The sequence below is a fragment of the Haliaeetus albicilla genome, chromosome 14 (genome assembly GCF_947461875.1).
Source record: "Haliaeetus albicilla chromosome 14, bHalAlb1.1, whole genome shotgun sequence".
NCBI lineage: Eukaryota > Metazoa > Chordata > Aves > Accipitriformes > Accipitridae > Haliaeetus > Haliaeetus albicilla.
Window position 1 is genome coordinate 32,483,610 of NC_091496.1, and position 21,208 is coordinate 32,504,817.

The 21,208-nt window shown below is 40.0% G+C and overlaps 1 protein-coding gene across 1 annotated transcript in view; it reads right to left on the reverse strand.

The window, feature by feature from the left end:
• The window catches only part of YAF2 (YY1 associated factor 2), a 28,073-nt gene extending 7,434 nt beyond the window's left edge, over positions 1 to 20,639 (reverse strand). The window contains exons 1-2 of the mRNA XM_069802201.1: positions 20,425 to 20,639; positions 20,112 to 20,237 (exon numbers count right to left, since the gene is read on the reverse strand). Coding sequence (XP_069658302.1) covers positions 20,112 to 20,237; positions 20,425 to 20,450 — 152 coding nt within the window. The 5' untranslated portion in view covers positions 20,451 to 20,639. The remainder of the gene's footprint in view (positions 1 to 20,111; positions 20,238 to 20,424) is intronic.
• Positions 20,640 to 21,208: the final 569 nt, after the last annotated feature.

Here is a 21,208-nt window from a genome sequence, read left to right on the forward strand (position 1 = left end):
TGGCTTGGGCCCTAAGCACTGCAGCCATACCAACAAACTGATTTGCTGAGCTTCCAAAAGATCACTGAGCATCACAGCTCCAAATATTATGCCTTTCCTTCTCTATCACCTAGTCTTCTTTTTCAGCCAGTGTTATCTTTCTTCTAAGTTAAGATCAGCTGCAGTTCTACCTACATTTCTATTCCAACCTCATCCATTATGACTTTATTAATTATCTAATTCCAATGTTGTTTTCAAGGTGCTACATACAAATACTCATACACTTCACAATCTCCTTATTTTTTAAAGGAAAACTAACATATTTTTTAAATCCAACAGACAGTAATACAAACATTCAAGGATACAGTTTTTGTCTTCCCCACAATTCTCATTAATGCTAAATGACAAGGATGTCGTCATTTTAACTCTATTCTTGTTGCAGGATATGACTACATTTTATCTCACAGGATTTGATCTAGCTGCTGGTTTAGAGGGTATATTTACAGACGCTGCAGAGACTTGTCTATTTAGGTTTTATGTGCAGAAACTCATTCAACGCTGATGCTCTCAAAGGGAGCAAATATTAATACTGAGAAGGATGAACTAGTTTTTGTTGCTGGCATTCTTAAAAAGAAAAAAGCTTTATAGCATAGCAATTTACATGCCTAGAGAGAAAAATACTCATTCAAGAATACAAACAGTGCACTAGACCAAATGATATCTGGAACTTTTGCCCTGAGTCATCTCCCTCTCCCAGAGCTCACCACAATACCTTACTGCTCATAAGTCATTTTGGACATCTCACAGCAGTACATGCTTCCTTAATTTCCCTCACCTGGTATTCAACAATCATCTATGTAAAAAGAATTTTGACCAATTTGATATGGTGAATAACTTGGTCTCATTACAACAAAGCGGGTCCATTTTGAAAACAGAAATAAAAAAAACAACAACAAAAAAATCCATGTACAATACTACTAATAAAAATATGCTGCAGAAGTACAGTAAACCCTCAGTTGCCCGAGTTGTGCATCAAACATGCAGACAACCAAACTGGCATAATGCTGAGGCATCTTGGGGTCTGGCTGAATTTATTTAATTTATATAGAGCACAACTACATTTGCACAGTGCTGCTTCTACAGCCATCGTGAGTCCATGAAGCAGTCTAATGTCTCGTGCCACTACTCAGAGTATAAGCTCAAATTCTGACAGACCTGAGCTACTTATCTGTCAAACCAGCTCTAGGGTCCATCTGCTACAGCCTGGAAACAAAGAGCATGGTGTGGACAACTGTGACAGTTTTTCCATGAACCAATCGCAAATCTACCGACATCTCTAGTGAGTCCTTTGTCAGCATGATGCACGCCTGTGTGCAGGGTTCAGAGAAGATTCATCCATTTGGTGCTGCATATCCTGAATACGCAGAGCCAACCAAGTAAGACTGCCAAGCAGCACACAGTGCAGCCAAGCAAGTAAGACTGCTGAGAAGCACAGCGCAGAGACATCAACAGTCCAACAGAGCAGCGAACACCTTACCTTTGATTCAGTGTGAGCCATGCTGGACTTGGACTGGTCCACACAGAACCAGTACCCGTATCCTCCCAGTACCCACAGGTCACAGAACATAACCTATGCTTTTCTATAAGAAAGCTAGATGCTATAATTAAATCTCAGTGCTGAATACATACGTCTTTTCAACCTGTTGTGGGAAAACATCTATAACGCACAGTTTACAGAGTTCAGATATTCTGAAGAATAGGAAACATTCTCAAAGGCACACTCTTTCTTGAAGCTAAGTAGTATTAAAATTATGATTTCCCAATCTTAACAGAACAGGTCTAAATTAAGGAAATTCCGTCACCTCAGCTTTCAATCAAGCTGAAAGATGTTCTTCAACAGATAACCTGGATCCAGAATAATAGCTGACAAGCAGAGCTTCCATTCTAATATGATCCTTTCTTTCCCTTTCCTCTTTTCAAGTCCATCCGCCTCCTGGCTTCAATTCAGACAAAAAGCCCTTGCTGGAGGCTTATCCTGCCTGGGGTGGCAAATTACCTATTTTGTAAAGCAAGTACCACATGCAACATATCTAAAAACTTTTAGAATACCACATGCTAAGCCAGGTATTTAAGTCTGCTGTTGAGCTCTGGTCACTTTACTTGCCACATTTTTCCTCCAATAACAACAGCAATATTCTAGTCCAGTTTTACTCGCCTATTAATGAGCTGATACAATTCTGTTTTCAAATTCCTCTTACTCCCTGGTTTCCTATGAAATTATACACATCTTGCCTCATCCTAGAAATCAGGAAGAAATTGCCTGTGAAACCCTATTTCTACAGAAGGATATTATGTCATAGCTGCCCAATATGGTATTGACCTATTTTTGGTTCATGGACTCAAGTATCTCTTCCAGATACTAAGAAGCTACCTTTTGAACAACAGAGGGATTCAATGAAACAGATATGTTCACACTGTCAAACAGAACAGGTAACTATTATATACCAGGAAACATTTATCCATCAGAACAGTTCAAGCTTTCAGGCTGATCAGCAGTTATCTTATCTCCTATCATATTTTCATTCCCAGAAAAGACCAACTCCTGAGGAAAACAAAGCCTGTGGTATTTCTTCAAAATTCTTCACCTGCTTTTATGTAGAATTTCTACACGGTATCCCTTACATTCCGTAATTTCAACTTTGCACATGAATTTTCTCCTTTCCTCCACTGTAAAAGATCATCACTTCTTAAAAACAAAAAAAACCCAAACACCCCCCCCCCCCCCAAAAAAGGTTTCAGAGACTTAAAGAGGTTTTATACAAAGGCACCCCTAATCCTTAAGCAGTACCATTTATCTAAATTTCTCTTCCCTGCAGGGAAACACTAACCTTTTGTTCAAGAGAGCACATTCAATCCTCAAGAAAGGAGAGGTTAGAAATATCTGGAACAGAAACCTCACTGATTTTGCCTTGCCCTTGGTCACAGAATCCTTTCCTCAAAAATGAAAAATCCACATTATTCTTTAAACACAAAGTATTCTTCCCTTTCAGGTGATTCAGGAAGATGGAATAAATGCTTCCAAGTTAATGGAAGTTCCCAGATCTTCTACTCCTTGTTGCTTTAAGGCCCTCACTGCACAGGACTCAAGTAATGAGTCTAGCGTGTTTTTGAACATCACCTTCATTCACACTTCTGCAACCTGTTCTGTCCTACCAGCAAGGCATGGTAGAACTCATTCTTAAAAACCAGTAATCTAGTCAGTCAGTGCCCTGAATTTCACTCTCCAGGGTTTTCCAAGAATTATCAAAATTGCTGTTGCCAAAAGGCCTTACAAGCAGTAACTAATCCTTTTATACAAGTCATCTTTGGTCAAACTTGCAAAGCTGATTGCTAAAGAATAGGATTGGTACTAAAAAAAAAAAAAGAAGAAGAAGAAATGCTTTGGCCTTTACAAACTCCACACACAGGTTTTTTTATGATGTCTCCTTCGGAAAGTCTTGGAGCTTATTCCAAAAGCTGCATTATAAACAAAGAGTATGCTGATACACTATGGATTAAATCCAGAACACTTGTCACAGTTCTTACTAAGGTAGCAGAAACTCTAAAAATCAGTCAGGCATTCCCAATTAAGTATCTTCAGGCAATGCATACAAGAACAATCTCAGTCAGCTTCTAGGAGAAAATACATAGAACTAATCACTAGGCATTGAAGTCAGTCAGTTCCTCAAACCACTGCAAGTTTTCCTGTATTCCACTTCTTCATTTACTACTTATGAAGGGCAACTGCTTAAAAAGAAACCTTCCCAGAATTACACACTTCTGACAGTCACAAAGGAATATGACTACTAGTGTATCATCATGACAATGCCTCCACTGTCTGATTAATACCACTTTGATCTTTCCTTCTATCTTATCTATATATACAAGCTTCTGCAACTTCTACTTTAAGTCATGCTAAAATTCAGCTTGTTTCTATTTGGATAGCTACAAATTTTTGTTCAAGCACTCATCCTTACTTTAATTACAGAAGCTTTTGTTTCATTTACCTATAATTACACTGCTTGCTTCTTTTGACAGCTCTGTTGTTCCCCAACTTCCATATAAAATGTATCCCATGGATCTTTAGAAATACAAGTGAAGTATCATGGATCAGCTGATATGCAGTAACCAGCTATGTGCACTCTTAAGCCACTGGAAATGCTTGGCAACTTTGAACAGAAAACAATTTTACTGTGGAGCCTCCCTGCAGGCAGTTCTGACAACAAGGTGATGCACAGAAACGTGTTATGTTACTCTAACAATTCAAACAGTATTAAAATTTTAAGACATTTTTAAAAATTACTGCCAAATGCAAGGAAAGCATTTAACTCATTCTTCTCAAATTCAAAACTAGTACCTTCCCCACAGGCTGACCTTCTACTCAAGTAACTACATGATACTTCAAAGATCAATCACTCTTCCTATGTTTTTCACAAACCCACCATATCCACTATTATTCATACTTAAAATCTTCTTGGTTTTGACCCAAACTATACACTCTTCTACACTATCCCCAGTATGATGACATCTGATTTTTAAGGTATTCAACCATGCTAGAAGGTTCAGACACATCAAATATAGATTTACACTGCCTACAAGACTGATAAATAAGTGGGATACCTGAAAACAGCATACAACTTACAGTAATAAATACCATGTTGTAAAAATACTGTTACCATGACACAACTAATTTCTACTTTAATTGTGCCTTGTTGTCCTCCCTCCAACCCACCTCTTTTGGGGGGGGGGGGGGGGTCTGTCTTCTTTTTGAAATGCAAGCTTTTAGAAGCTGCTATCGAACTCTTCTAAGCTTACTCTGCACCAAATTTAAAATTTCTCACTTCACGGCAAACCTACAAAAGTTGTGTGTATTTTGTTCACCTAGAAGTTACCATAGATTTACACCGTTATGAAAGAAATGGCATTCCTCCCTCTCTAGTGCCCTGCAGACTTGCCTATCTCCTTTCCATCTGCTACTGTGGGGCTTCTGTGTCTGACCAAGCTGACTGAGTTAAGATACTCAGTATTTTTTTCAAATGGAATTCTAATTTCAATCATGCACTAGTACTCCTCCTCCACCAGCTTTTGCTATTCCCTCATCCAGCAAGAATTTCAGAAATGCCTTGTTAACATGCCTGAGTTTTTCCAACCTTCAATTCTTTTAGAATTTGGTAGCAAATTTAATTCTTGTGACATGAGGTGGACTGAAAGTCTTTAGTTGTCTGTATTTTGTAGAGCATTGCCACTGGAAATAAGAGTAATCCTTGATAAAGGAGGACAGACCTTGGAATTAATTCAATTTAGTCATCTCCTTATATATAGCTCCAGCCTTTATGCAGAAAATAACAGGATGGGAGCCATTTCCAATGACAATTTTTTAAAGTGTGCTACCCATTTGCTAACAGCAAACATATTTTACTTCAGACAAGTCAATACATTCTTGGAAAATTCATAGCATAATTTTTAGTACTACATCTTGAATACAGGCCTACATTTCAGATGTCTGTACTTAGAAATGCATGCTGTTGTGTTACTCAGTATTCTGTATTGCTCCTTTGCTTCTTGATTTTTGTATGTTATCATATATTCCTCACCTCCGGACAACACAAACAAAGCCAACCTCACGATGATTATGACTGTCTCTTCATCTAAATCATATCAAATCTTACCACTAGATACCTCATCAAATAGTTTTGTAAATATCCCTTCCTAAATATCACTTGGCTGGATAATTTCACAAAGCTGTTAAAAGACTCTCGTACATTGGCTAGCCTGAAATTCTGCAAAACTACATTAAAAACAACTGAAACAGTTTAAAACACTTCCACGAGTGTTTTCAGAATGCATTTGCAAGACAGTATGAGACCTGATGTGTCAGCTCACCAAGAAAAACCACACATGCTCATTCCACAGAGCTGTGCATCTAATAAGCCTACAGATCACCCTGCTCAACACTTCTCGGAACTGTCACCAAATCTGAAAAGACAAACCTCTGTAAAGCTAATATTAGAATAAGTACTTGTTCATTTTTTCTTAAATAATTCCACTTCAAGTAATTCAGTTAACAATATGCCATTGTGAACTAAACAAAACTATTGGAAGAAATAAGGTTAGGTTTAACCAAACCATAATAAAAATCTTGTTTTGCTGATGCTTGTATCATACAGATCTTTTAAAAGTCTAAACAGAATACAGTTAAGTGCATTAAAATCTTGTTGAGAACAAAGTTGAATCATTCAAATCCTACTCTATTCTTTCATTACTAGACTGGATCATTTCCCACTACAAATGTACAGGCTTTAAATATCTTATAATTTATTTGAAGATCATTTTCCACTCAGGTCTATCCTAAATATTAATGTCTCAAGAAGCTAATAGAAATCTGATATCCACGGTAATACTCTAATCTCCATTTTTCTAGTTCACAGTCATTACTGAAATCTCAAGAAAAGCTTATCTTTGCATACTTTCAACTTCATCATCATATTCTTGCTAGTCCCTACTCAAATCTCCTTCACCACATGTCCTCATTTCTCTAACTACTAAGGTCCACATTTTCAAATATATCTTAACACAGTAATTAGAGCAATTAATTTAAAAAGTTTTTCCTAATCTCCAAAGCAAGTAGATGTATACAGGGAGTCAGCTGGAAAGATGCGTGATTTTACAGTAAACAGCTTTTTAAACAAACATACAAAAAGAAGATGAAAAAGTGATTTTAGGTAGAAGATTTTCTAAGTGAAAGACTACTCCTGTAACACCTATTATTAGAAGAATATCTTCACTTAGGTATGACTGTTTTGAGCAATTCTTATGGCATTTATTTCAGTAACTTTTACAGGGTACAGCTATAGTTAAATATTATAGCAATATTATAGTATGATACACTTTCTGCATGTTTTCAAAAAGACATTAATTATGCAAAGTTCTAACTGTAACTTTGTAGTAAGAGCTTTGACAGCTTTTTTACTCTGAAGATCACAGTACAGGTTACAACCAGCAGCTTTGGAATGTGACTTTTCCATGATGGACTGATGATGTAGATTTAATGCCAGAAGGTCTAAATGGCTCCAGAATGAAATATATATTTCAAATTCAGTTTCTGTAACAAGTAACACAGTACCTTGAACTAGAAGTTACTAAGAAGTAAATAAACTTTCCTCCCACCCACTAGTCAATTCTTTTTAATAGTTATATCCCTCCCCCCACCCTCATATACTGATAACAAGTTACTTTACAAATATCAAGTAATTAACATTCCCACTTCCTCAGACATGTTTTCTCTCTTTTTCAGAAGTCTTTCTGCAAAACAGGCTACAATGACACTAGTGATTTTTGCATCTATGCACCTTCCAGACTTTCTTTTCCCTCCACTGTAACTGGCTTCAATAATAGCAAATGTAAGCAACTTCACCTAAACAGAGGGAAAAATTAAACATATACACAGCTACCCCAGACTTCCTTGTTTTAAGCTGACCTGCAAAGATCTTAACTTCAAAGAGACTACTTTTTTTTTTTAAAGACTAGGAATCCATGAAAAATGTTGGAATGCCAAGGCCTATATTTATATAGACATTGCAGTGGTGTTGACAGCTTTAAAAAAAATAAATGGAACCAAATTTAATTTAGCATCATAATCTTGTTATCATGGCTTACAAATGCACAGGTGAAGAATTTCCTAAGAGTAAAGAAATTGTTACTTAAGTTCTTTATAACATAGAAAGAAATCAATAGAACCGAGACACACATACATGCATTAAGTCATCGCAATAACTGTCCTCATGTAATACTGCAGACAGTCAACAGTCAATTTGACACACAGTGAATGGCAGAATCTTATTAAACTTCAACTGAGAAGGCAAAAGTTTAAGCCTTACATTTTAGGTCATTCATTCCAGTTTATGCACAAATCTGTATCATTAAAGTGCAAGTTTGTGCAATCTGGCTGTACAGAAGCCAATAAAAAAATTCCCTGTGTTTACATTACCAATTTGCCTATCTTTTTTACTGATCTTTCTTTGTGCCTCAAGAAGACAGTGAATTTTTCAAGTGCTAGTTTAACAGTAAATATTTAAAGCATGAAATAGTTTTCAAACTTCAGTAGTGGAGGACTATTTTTGTCAAATGCAAAACACTCATTCCCAAATAATTAGAGAGAATTGTCACGTTTCTATACCCAAAATAGCTTTTAATATATCCTTCCACATATGTGCAGATTAGTAGCTACAATATTTTGAGACTATTTTCTATCAGGCAATTTTTCAACTAATGTAACATTTTATTTTTTCTAGATTTGATACATAAGCAAAATACACTTTTTAAAAATCATATTTATCTCTTAATGGACTATCACACCTAGTCCACAAGCTCTTTGTGCAGCACCTTATGCAACAAGAGCTTCTAGGTTCTGCCAAAATACCAAGCAAACAATATTCCAGAATAAAGGAAACTGCTTCTTCAACTTCACTAAAAACCCAGCACGAACACTTGTTCTACTACCACTGCTGATTTTTGTGATCAAGCGCAACCAGACCACAACTTACCTCCTAATACCAAAGAAAGAAAAAAGAAAAAGAAAAAAAAAGATTCATTTCTGCATAAGCACATCAGTGGTATTAATTAAAGCAAACAGGAAATTATCAGGAACACTGTGTATACTAAGTAATATTGCAAACACTGCGGCAAATTAGATCTTGCAAATTGTGGTCTACACAGAAGCTAGCAGTTCATGTAATGATGCCAATCCTGATTTTTAGCAGTTGAAATCACATTATGAAAAGCAAAAAATATTTCCTATTACCCGTTCTTGTAACGCAAGTGCAATAGTTGCTAGCAATGAAGTTAAATATCACTAGCAGGAGAAGCAGTCTTTGGATTCTGACACAGATCAGCTCACCCTCCCTCAGTTGTCAGTGCTCTGTTAAGCTATTCATAGAATAAAAACTATCGGATTAAACTACGTTTAGCTTGCCATGTCACATGAATATGCTCACACTAATCACCACACAAAGCCATCTTGAGAGAAACTAGTCTTTATTTCTACATGGAAGCAGTTAATGATTAAATGCATCTTCAACTTCGATAATTTATGTTGTTATCCAAAACTATTTTTTCTCATTACCATCACTTCTGTCATATCCTAGGCATTACACTTCCTCCGCAAATAATACAACTGAGTAATTATGACAGTGCAAACAATGGAGCTAGTGGTCTGTATGGGAAAACATAATATAGATCCATACGTATATTGCAGAGTAACAATGCAATTCCTACACATCCTACGTATATTTGATTTCTAACTTTCAGCCAGCTCTGATTTCCAGTGCTTTCATATTCCTAGCTGTTTTACAGCATGAATAATTTACTTGGAATTCATCCATTCAGTGCATTTCTAGCAATTCTGTCTTTCAATAAAAGCTGATTCAATTAGAATAGACTTACAAGACCCATATGGTTTTATCAGCCACTGTATAAATGTGCAGAAAACTACCCCTTGAGGCAGTGTCCCTATTTAATCATTCCCTTAAAGGGAATGCCCTATTTTCCAGATGACATTTAACAGATGAGGCCACCAAGCCTCCTGAAGACAACTGGTACACTGCACAAGTCTGCCCTAAGAAGAAATATCCGTATCAGGACCTTTAGAAAGCCGAAATTCATCTTCATGGATAGTTTTTAAAGCAGCCATCAAATGTTACTTTTCCAACAACCAGTTTTAAGGCTTCAACCTCTCTCGCACACTGTTACTAGAAATTCTTCCCCATATGCCACAAACTGTGGTTCATCAATGCTCAGCATGACAGCTATATTGAAAATATCCTGTTTGAGAAACAGAATATGGCTATCAACCAATTTATGTTTCCTAGATGACAATGTGCTACATATGAGCAGGGGTCAGAAAGCTCAATTTCCTTAACAACATCCCCTGAGGAGGCAGTATTTGGGAGTCTGCAGAGAAGGCAGCGGTTACAGTCTTTTAGACCCCTAGATCCTTGGGATTCATGGGGAAGTGACCTCTCCCAACTTCCAATCCCATAAAGGATTGGATCCTTCAGGCTGCTCCTCTGTCCCTTTCCTGTAGAAACTGTGATGCTTCTTGCACCTATGCAAAAAAACACACACAAAACATGAGGTTCGTACTGATGCAGCAGCACAGTTATTGTTGCATAAAACAGGGTGAACACTTGGCACAGCTAGTTTTGTGACCAAACAGGAAGGAGCTTGCTTCTGACCTATCTTACTTGTTCTGCACTGTGGGTGTGATCTTCCCAGAAGGATGCAGCATTCTAGAAACTTCTTCCATTCAGAGCCAGCTTCACAAAGATGTCCACCTTAAGTGGGGGAAAAGACTACACACTTTCCCTAAAAAATCAAGTCTCCATAATGCTCTTCAGAAAAGGTGTATATTAATAGAAAAAGATGCCACATAATCATCAGCCCTCACCTTTCCTTTTTCCATTCTTATTCAGTTACAGAACTTCTAGCTCATGACCCTAATCACATAATTCAATGATATCTGTAAGGAACACCTTCCCTTTCACTGAATGTGTCAAACCAACTTTTTTCAGCTTTTAGAGTTAGGAACCCTATTTTTAAAGTAAATTTTAAAACCCCCACTCATTCACACATTTTTTTTCTACCAAGCACTGTCATTTGAACTGTGCAGTTCAGATAAAGTACATTCAAGTATTATGGAAAAGTTTAAAGATAAGTCCCAAATTTCCAGTAAGTTAGAATGGGAAAATTTTCAATTGTTCATTTCCTCCCCACCCCCCAACTCCTAAGAAAACAAGAAAAGACTTGTAGCAGACATCAAGGTCATGTCTTGTAGTCTTCAATCTGACTTCTGATGGAAAGTTTGCCAGCCAAAAGCCTACCAACAACATTCTGCAGCTGAACTCTCCAAGTTCAAGCCTGCTCTACATCAACGTACCACATACCAGTGGAACGCACTTCAGAGAGAACAGACAATCCTCAGGATCTCTCTGTCCTACTTAAACCAGGATAAGCTACTGCATGAAAGCATAAAAAATGAACACTTAATATTTTGTTCCACTAGCCTACTTTGAAAGTGTTTTGTAGATGACTGTATCAGCCAACAAGAGAAGACATCATTTGATAGTGAGAAAATTTTCTGCAAAGCACACTGTCCTAACCTGACTTTCAAGATGAAACGCACAGACACTTCTGTCAAGTTTTAAACAGGGACAGGCATAATGGGCTGTCACAACAGTAAAGGAAAAATTGTTATAAAAAGTCATGGGGCAGAAGATGCAACTTCTCATCACTCTACAGGTGATACAAGAGCTGTCTTCTTACCAGCTAGACTCCTCTTTTAACATATTTAATCTTACTGTAGGTGTTTATTCAAATCCCAGTAGCTTCTAGTCCAGGACAGCTAATAATTTTCCCTAGAAAAGACACAGTGAGCAAGAATACCATTGGTGGCACTAAAACCAAAGATGACATCTTCATTTAAAAACAAAACAAAGAAACAAAAAAACCCAAAAAACAACAGCTAAAGACATCGAAACATGCACTACTTATGCCCCAAAGGAAAGTACTGCATCATGGAAATAGAAAGAAAGAAGTATACCCATTATCAAACACAGAAAGAAAGCAAGTACCAGATGGCATAAAGGCTTCTTTGCGTCAGTCACCACACAAAAGTTTAATTCCATATAAGCAAATTTAAAAAGGGGTATGAGTACAAGTTAGAATAAGAAACAGACTGGGCTACTGAATGTTATATGGCAGTCAACAGCATCTAATGAAATTCACCCTTGGAAACAAATTGTTTAGAGAACCACAGCAAGATGGAAGAAGTCACCAAGTACTGCAGAAGAGAAAAGGGAAAAAAAGAAAAGAGAAATCACAAGATGGGCAAATAAAAACACAGGAAGTAGTAGACGACTCAGCCTAAGTCAAATTTCAGAAAGATACTAGAAACTAACAATTGGGAGCATTAAAGGATAAAGCCAATTGGCTTGACACAGTCTAGTTTCTCTCTCTAATGAACTAATTGTCCTAGTGCCTAGGAGAAAAGCAATGCATGTTCCAAGTCTTGACTTGGGTGGGATGCAATCAAAAATACATTCTCCCACTCAAGCTAGACTATGACTGGGACAAAATTGTGCAGAACGAAGTTCAAATTTAGGGTTTGTTTGTTTTTAATAGTTCTTAACCACCAGCTGTAGATGTAGGATAGCATTTATAGTGAGGTTCTACAGGTATACTATTTAATATTCTTAATCATGCTCTGGACAAAGGAACAGAACGAGCAAACAGCACCAGGCTGAAAGGTGGTGAGAGCTATCTGCCAAGACCATCCTGAGTTAAGATGACTCAAAAATGAAAATTATGAAATCCGAGAAAGACAGCATAAAGCACCACAGGCCCCACAACTGCATAAAAAAAAATCCCTACTTAAGTTAACAATGGGACACAAAAGGACACCAGACTGTACTAGATCAAGTAGACTGCAAGGCACAGAGAAGCCAACATCCTGATACTATTGCACAAGAGGAGAAACCTCAACCAGGGATGTACCAACATCAGACATCATAATTTAGCAGGATTCTGGAAAGGCATAGTCCCACTAAACCTTACACTAGAAATGACTCGGCTGAAGAGTCAACAATAAAGAATCACGATATAAACTGAACAACACTCACGTATGAGAAAGGGCTGCTGAAATATTGTTTCTGTAAGGAAGACTTAGAGAGAGAAAATGGGTGAACATGGAAACCATAACCCAATAACCAAGGAAGTACTAACACAGTGGGTAACTCACTGGGGATAGGGGGAGTATAAATCAACTTATCTTACTGAACAGAAAGGTTAGATATCTGGAAAAAACATCAAGAGTAAAAAGCACTACAAATAAGCTGTCTAAAGGGATTACAGTCTCCTTCACTGGAGATTTGTGAGAACAAAGATCATGTTAGAAGTTGCCCAGGTTTACTGATGCTCTTTCAGTATGGGAGAGCGTCTAATTCTCTGGAAGACCTTTTCCATCCCGAGTTCCCAGGGCAACATGGATAGGCCAAATGAGACATGTTAGCCTCCTTAGAACTATCCCTATAATGAGCCCAAATGTATTCAAAGCTTTTACTGCTTTAGTAACTGTGGAAAAACAAATGCTAACCTATTTTGCTTGGCTTTGCTACAATTCAGCTGAACAAGCCATTCTTAACTGGCAGAACCTACCTCTGACCCTGCATTGCCCATTAACAAAGCTGGCCTTCTAGAGACCCTATCTCCTAAATCCATGATCAGATCCGAGATCTTGGAAACAGAGGGCTAAGAAGTTTTTCTTCCTGTTCAGCAGCTCTGACATCATTAGTTATCATAGGAGGGGAAGAGAGAAAGTTTATAGAAAGCGATAGGTTTCTTTCTGCTCCGTGTTTGTTTCTTTAATTGTGTAAGGTATATACACATAGAAGGCCAAGTCACAATGACAGCTACCTAAATTTCTGGCCAAAGGTGACTGCTGACATAACTACTGTTTTCAGTATGATGCAAAAAGAAACAACTAAACTAGGTTTAAATCAACTATCAAAGTTGGATCAAACAGGCCCTACCAGGTCTTAGCCCAATATCAAATGAAATACCATTTGTTTTGTTCTGGGGAGATTGCATTAAAAAAGGGAAGGAAAAAAAAAAAAAAAAAAGCCCAAGCTATAACAGACATCAGGAAGGAGTTAGAGAAACAAACCCAAACAAACATCAAAAGAAAAATATCAAACTCGCGCTTAAAAAAAAAAAAGAACACTTTTTCATGAGCTGTTTAGAGTAACGGATTAAAATATGCAAGTTCAAACCCACAGAGATTTAACAACAGAATTAACCTTAAAAAAACCAAAACAAAACAACCACAACTCCCCCCCCCCCCAAACCAACTACTTATGTAGTCTCTCTAATATATAAACTTTATCTTCTCTTGACTGGCTGCCCATTGCATTCTCTGTTGCCTGTACAAGCTACGCCTATCAACGGCACGTAACAGAGCTACCCCAATCAATAAAAAATTACTTCATTGTTTTATATGGAAAAACAAAACCTCATTCAAGTTGATGTGTGCAAAATTCTTAAGTTTCACTATATTTTTCAGGGAAAAGAATTCCTAAATAAATTCCTAAATACTTCCAAAGGTTACTTCAAAAAAACTTTTTCTAAAAGCAAGACTGGAAGTCCAGAATGACTAGATTACCTGATGGCTATCTGCAGAGCAAAGAGAACTATTTATTCATACTTCTCTTCATAATTTGATATTTAAGCTAAAACATAAAAGTTGTGATACAGAGCCTGGTAAAATATGGATTATATATGACTTTTCCACTCACTTAATGCCTGCAAATATTTCCTTCTCCAAGTAACCAAGTAAGTAACCAACAGCTCTTCAGTCTGTTAAGCTTGATTCAGTCATGTATTTGTAAAATCAGCATGACAGGTGGTTCTTCCTCTTTTTCTCCTTCACAACCTTCCCCCTGACACACTCATGCGCATGTGCGCACACAGAGGCTGCATCCTGGAAGGCAGAAGAGAGTGTCCTTAACAAGCTGTTGTAAAACAGACATGTTAAACCAGATATACAAGATAAGTACCAACTCTCTGTCCTGAGCAGTACTGCATTTCAACAGAAACACAAATACCAGATTTGGTTAAATGTAACTGATTTGTGCTTATAAACATCCAGATGGTACATGACTAAACAAATTGCACATATTTTCTGAAGAAAAATGACCTTGATATCCAAGTTAAAAAAGTAAAACATTTTATTTATGCTTCTCAAAGCATAAAACAAACTCATGACAGCTTCAAGTGGAGACCTGTATCTCATATTTAGGAGGCTGTCAGACATGCTTATAAAATACATGCACATATTAAATGGCCACACTCTCATACACAATCAAGGGGCACAGACCAAATATCAAGCAAACGTACAAAGATGGCATTCCAGTTCGTTATACCTCAGACTCTTCTGTCTGGTATGATTTAAAATTGTCTTTTCATACCTTAGGCTGGGAGAAAAGGAACAATTCAGTAATGGAGATCAATAGAGCACAGGACACAGAAGCCATGCCCCCATTCACGTGGTTACATATGTCTCTACTTCAGCAGTACAGGATGTTAAGAGGTATAGATCCCGAATCCACAGAAATTCATCCTGACTTGAGATGACTTTCTCATTCTGGCTAGAAGTTTCAGGGGCTATTTTACGTAAATGATATTGCGCATAGCAGCTCACCCAACATGTATATCAGAGAAGAATACCTTAAAAAAAAAAACAAACCAAAAACCAAAACACCACCAACTCTCCCCCCCCCCCCCCCCAACTTCACAAGTCACTTGAACCTGTTTTATCGCCTTATTCTCTCTCCTTCTTTCCCCCTGCCAAAAGAAAAATACCGTGGGCTTGAATAGCGTGCATTAAGTCTCACAGATTCATAGGTAACATGAAGTTTTTACTGAATTCAAAGCAAGCAATAAAAGTAGTTCTAAAAATTAAAATTAAATAAAATCGTAACAAGCATAAAGTAGGTACATCTTTGTACAACAAACCTTCTATTATTAGCTAAGAGAATATTATTAGTGAAAATACCCTTTGGGATTCTACCCTTTTTCCTAATTTAAAAAAAATCATAGGATGCTATCGACTCTGGAAAGGGGACATTGATCATGTATCCCTGCCGCCCTTTTTTCCTTTATTTACACAGCAGAATATCATGCCAAGCATTTCAAAGTTTAAAAAGCCAGATTTGCAGTTCCTCCTGTAGCTCACACTACACTTCCCTGGCTGCTCATCCTTCACACTGAATGGAGAAGCGGTTTATCACAGCATGCAGAAAAGAACAGGATCCTGCAACTAGAGACCAGACTACAACACGCATGCATAAAAACCACATGAAGAAAAGCAAAGTGACAGGCAATTTTAAATCTGGATGCTGTCACTAACTGAATAACAAGAGCATTAATATGATCTGAGGAAGATGGAGCACAGAGGTGATGGAGCAGTAACACAGCCTCCTAGAAGACAGAATAGAGTAGCAAACATGCATCCCTTTAGAGAGAGTGCTAGCCCTCTTGTGTACTTCTTCCCAGCAACACTGGAACTCTTAATCTTCAGCTTTACAACACGTCTAAATTACAATGACTATCCGTGTTAGCTGGCAAGAAAAAAAAACCAAACCAAAACACAAACAAAAACCAAACACCTATTCAAGGACAGACAAACTGGGAGCAAATACTTGCTGCAGTAAGGTCTGTCCAAGGATCTAGCTCAATTCTTGAAGGTCAACCAGGACTGGTGTACTCCTGATTCAATATAGTGCCATGAAGAGCAGAAGGAAAGAAAGAAAAGAAATGGTAGCGTGCCCATGGAGGCAACTTTCTTTTGGCAAAGCAGTAATTGTGAGAGTCAGAACAAATTCAGCAACCCCACTATAACCTCCCCAGGAGCCAAGTAATTCCCTTCTGGGTTGTCAGCATATCATCGTTGCCACTGTTGCTTTTACAGTGATGCCAGTCTGGGCTTTTTCAGTGTTCCAGCAATTACTTTACTTTTCTGTACAACACGAGTGATAGAGGGGGAATGATGATTTTCAAGCATTTATGTCTCAGCAAAACTTAAACAATTTCATGGGGCAAGGAAATCAAACCACTTATTTAGCCTAAGGGCTCTTCCTCTTGCCAAACTTCAACGGCTTTTGCAAACAATAGAGCTTCTCAAAGAGATCATACAAGTTCTTTATAATGGAAACTATTAGGCAACCTAAATATAGAGTTCGTTACCAGTTCCCTCTATAACACAGTACGTTAGGGTTCTGTTCAGCATTCCTTACTCATGGTTCTAATGAACTTCAGCAGGAGATTTGTCCAAGTAAGGAATGATTATTACAGCCCTAGGTTCCTTACATTTATACAACATCTTTCATCTAGAAAGATTTCAAAATGTTTCAAAGGTCACATATAGAAAATTACTATATTCAGTACAGTCTCCTATCAAGAGGAACATAGTAATTTCTCAGTACCCAGGCAACAATACAGAACAATTTAGGTTAGAAAGTAAATAAGAAAGCCGCGTCTACAGGGAAAATTTAGATCCTTGGTGACATTACCAAATTAAAGTCTGGCAACGGTTCTACAGTGAAAGGTACAGGGGTTTCCAACTGGCAGATAGGATCTTAGTTTTACATCTGACTCAGGGCACATCTAACCAGCACCACGCTGGGGCACTCCTTTAGTACCAACCCAAAGAAAAGAGTGCCACCTTGGGAAGGAGTTACACCACTTCCTGCAGCATCCAGGACTTCTCTTGGACATCGCCCATCCAAGCACAGCCCAGTTTAACCATTCAAGGTGATACTGCCGTGGACAAAGTTAATTTAACTCCATGATCCAATCTGCTTTGAAAATTCAGTCTAGAAGTATATTAAAATATAATCAAGAAGTCATAAGAATTATTTCCACTAATCTTAACAATTCCACCAGTTGTTAAAGATCATAATCCATGTCTAGCCTCTGGCATAAAAGATAACTCTTTCAGAGAGAAGAAATTATTCAACAGTCAAAACACCCACAAACCCTACCCCACACCTGAAAATATTTCTGTAACGTTAATTGTACACGATTAGTATAAAAAAATACAACTGTTTTAATCAACTTTGCATCTAATTTCCAGTGGCCTTCAAAACCACTAAACTTGACTATGATTGCCTGTTTTTCTGTCTGCAAATCTGGTCGCATTTACTGAATTTTAACATGCAGAAGCAGACATTAAACTGTCCACCACAAAGAAACAGGTTTCTCTGAACTAAAAAAACCCCAGTGCTTTACAACGCCTTATAGACAAAGCTCTCATCAGTAAAAAAAACACAGTAGACATTTTGAAGTCAGAACCATTACACACTAAGAACCGTGCTGAGACATCAACTTAATCTAACACTAAGCTTCAAAATGGAAGACACAAAAAAAAAAAAAAAAACCCCAGCCATTCACAGTGTCATCAAAACACCATAGTATTGTTATTCTGACCAACAGTGATGAAAAACATTTTGTTGTATAGGCAGTACCAGCAAATGTTTTAACAAGGCCTCAATTTGGTCTCCTGGACTCCAGCTCCTCAAAAAAAAAAAAAAAAAAAATTCCATCCAAATGGCCTTTTGTGTCTCTTTGGCACCCTAATGATTCTCTCCATAGACACAAAGGTCTACTTACTAGTTCAAATCTAATTTCAGAATGGGGGCCTAAAACCTCAACCTGTATTTATCTCATGCCATGTGTAAATCCTGGACTTTACAAACATGAGAAAATGCAACCCATTTAAATCTTATGGGAAAAAGAAACCCATAAACCTACTCAGCTACACATTGTTTCAGAGTTTAAGCAGAGAAACAAAAATCAATGTACCAACTAAAGCTCTGCATACCAGATCACTGTGGCGGAGAAAGCAGAAACAAACAAACAAAACAAAGAAAAAGACATTTTGTTGCTAAAATATTAAAAAATTATGAATTATTCAAGCAGGGAAAAAAGAAGGCAATGATAATATTGGTTTCCCAGGACTGTTTATTTTTTCCACACTTTTTTTTTTTTTAGTTTGGTTTGGTTTTTTGTTTGGGGGGGGGGGTGGTGTTTTTTTGTTTTTTTAAGTTTTAGTGCTTTTATCCAACTGAGTTTCCAATGCAACAAAACATAATGTTAAACTGACTTTGCCTATCAAACTAACTGGAGGTTAAAGAGGCTTTATTCGTGCTGTTTTAAAGATTTTGCGTTTATTACTTCAGCGGTGTTATTTTGCTGAATATTACTGATCTGTACACATCTATCTGTGATATAAACACAATGCCATTGTTGTAACTGGAAACTATGCAATATGTGACAGATGCAACTCTTTTCAGTGCATGTACCTCACTGATTTCCTTGATTAAAAAAAAAAATTAAAAATCAACTAGTATTCAAAACTAAAGTTACGAGAAGCCCTTTCAACATTCATTCCGGTTTTCAGAAGTCTAGGAAATCAACACCAGAAATAAAGATGAACCTTTTTTGTCAAGTAATTGGACCCAGCCTTTGCACTTACAATTTCAAACATGTAACGTTTGTTGCAAGTCACATTCAGCACTGCTTTGACCTGTATCTAGAATGTAATTGCTGCTTTTGATAGGATTGCAACTTTCATTGCCACTTAAACTTCTCTTGCCAACCGGATTAACCCATAGGTACGATAACCATAACAAAGGATTCTTTAGCAATATTCTCTTCGGTTAGCATGCAACAGCTACAAGTGCACTCCCATTCGTTTTATAAAAAGCCTCCATTCCCCAAGCACACACGTTTAGGCCACAATACTGAAAAACACCGGCAAACGCAGGAACCAGGTAATCAACCGCAAGCTTTCCGACGGGTGCACAGAGAAAAGGTCCTCCTGGGAAGTCACGGATATGCAGGGTGGCACTTCCATACGGCGCAATTCAGCTAATCAACAATTCCTCCCCTAAACAGCAAAGGGTTATTATCCACCCCTACAGCCCCCAGAAACCTGGACGGTGATGTTCAGTGATGAAAAGAGAATTAAAAAAATAATAATAATAAAAAAAGGAGGGGGTATTTATGAGGCAAAGTTAAACTCGTAGAAAAAAATGAGTTTAAAAGAAAAGAAAATTAAAAAAAAAACAAAAAACAACCCACTAAAGGGTGAGTGTCTTAGCAAGGCACCCCCCAGGGGATGGCTCTTCTTCGCGAGGGGCACGGCCTCTCCGGGGTTAGGCTGTGCGGGCAATTTTGCCCTTCTTGGTATTTATTATTTCTGTTTCCTCACACACACGGACGGGCTTGGGTCACGTTGACCGGGGAGCCCCGGGCCGAGGAGCGGGGGGGGGTGTTGATCCCGGTAAACGTGACCCGATTCCTGTCACGGCCGCCCTCCCTCCTTCCCTCACACCGCGGGGCGGCGGGAAGCCGCCCAACGGCTCTCCCCCCCCTCCTCCCGGCACCCGATTCCTGTCACAGCCGCCCTCCCTCCTTCCCTCCCTCACACCCCGGGGCGGCTGGAGGCCGCCCAAAAACGCCTCCGCCTGCCGGCGACCCACCGTGTGGAGGTGCCCTTCCTCACGTCGCACATCATGCACTTGAAGGCCTCGGCGCTGTTGCGGAAGGTGCAGACGCTGCAGTCCCAGTAACCCTCGTCCGAGGAGGGTTTCGGCTGCCGCTTCGGCCTGCGGAGACACACGAGCGCCAGGGGCAACACCGGGCGCGACGCCCTCACCCTGCCGCCTTACCCCCCCCCCTTCCCCCGGGGGCGCCCCGCCGGCCGCCATCGCCGCCGGCTCCGCGCACCCGGCCGCCAACGGAAAGGGCCCGGGGAAAGGGAGAAGGAGGAGGAGGAGGAGGCGCTGCCCCTACCTGGTCGGGCTCTTCTTGTCTCCCATGCCGGCTCCAGACGCGTCCCCGGCGCGGCCCTTTGTGTGTGTTTGTCAATAAGGAGGGAGCGCGGGGGGTCTCTCGGCTCTAACGGGGACCCGAGGAGGAGGAGCCGCCGCCGCAACCTCCAGCTGTCGGGGAAACTCCTGCCGCTGCCCCCCTCCTCCTCCCTCACGCGTGTCCGTCCGTCCCCGGTCCTAGCCGCCAACCAGCGGCCGCCCGCAGGCCGCGGCGGCGCCCGGCGGGCCGCGCACGGCGGCAGGTTCGCAACCGCCGGCGGCGGCTGCTCGGGAGCTGCGAGCCGGGCGGCGGCGGCGGCAGCGGCGGGGCCGGGGCGCCGCGGGGGCTGCTGGGGGCGGCGGGAGAGGCGGAGCGGGGCGGGCCCGGCGCTGAGGCGGAGAGAAGGAGGAAGAAGGGGGGGGGGGGGCGGCCCCGGCTGGCGTGCGGGGCGCCCTTGGCCATTGTCCCGCCGGGGAGCGGCGAACGGGCCGCCCCGGGGTAGGCCGGGAGGGCTGAGGGGCCGCGGAGGCCTCGGCGGGTGGGGACGGAGCTGCCCCGCCGTAGTTTTTTTTTTTTTCCCCGGCCGGGAGGAGCTCGGCGGGCGCCGGGGCCCGTTTCGGAGGCCGCGGTCTGAGGGAAGGCCGCGGGGGGAAGCCGGCGGCGGCGGCGGCCCCCGCCGACTCGGCCCTCTCGGGCGGTGGGCGGCGAGGGTAGATAGCCGCGGAACCGGCGGGGGGGCTGTCCCCGGCGGGGGGGCGTGAGGCGG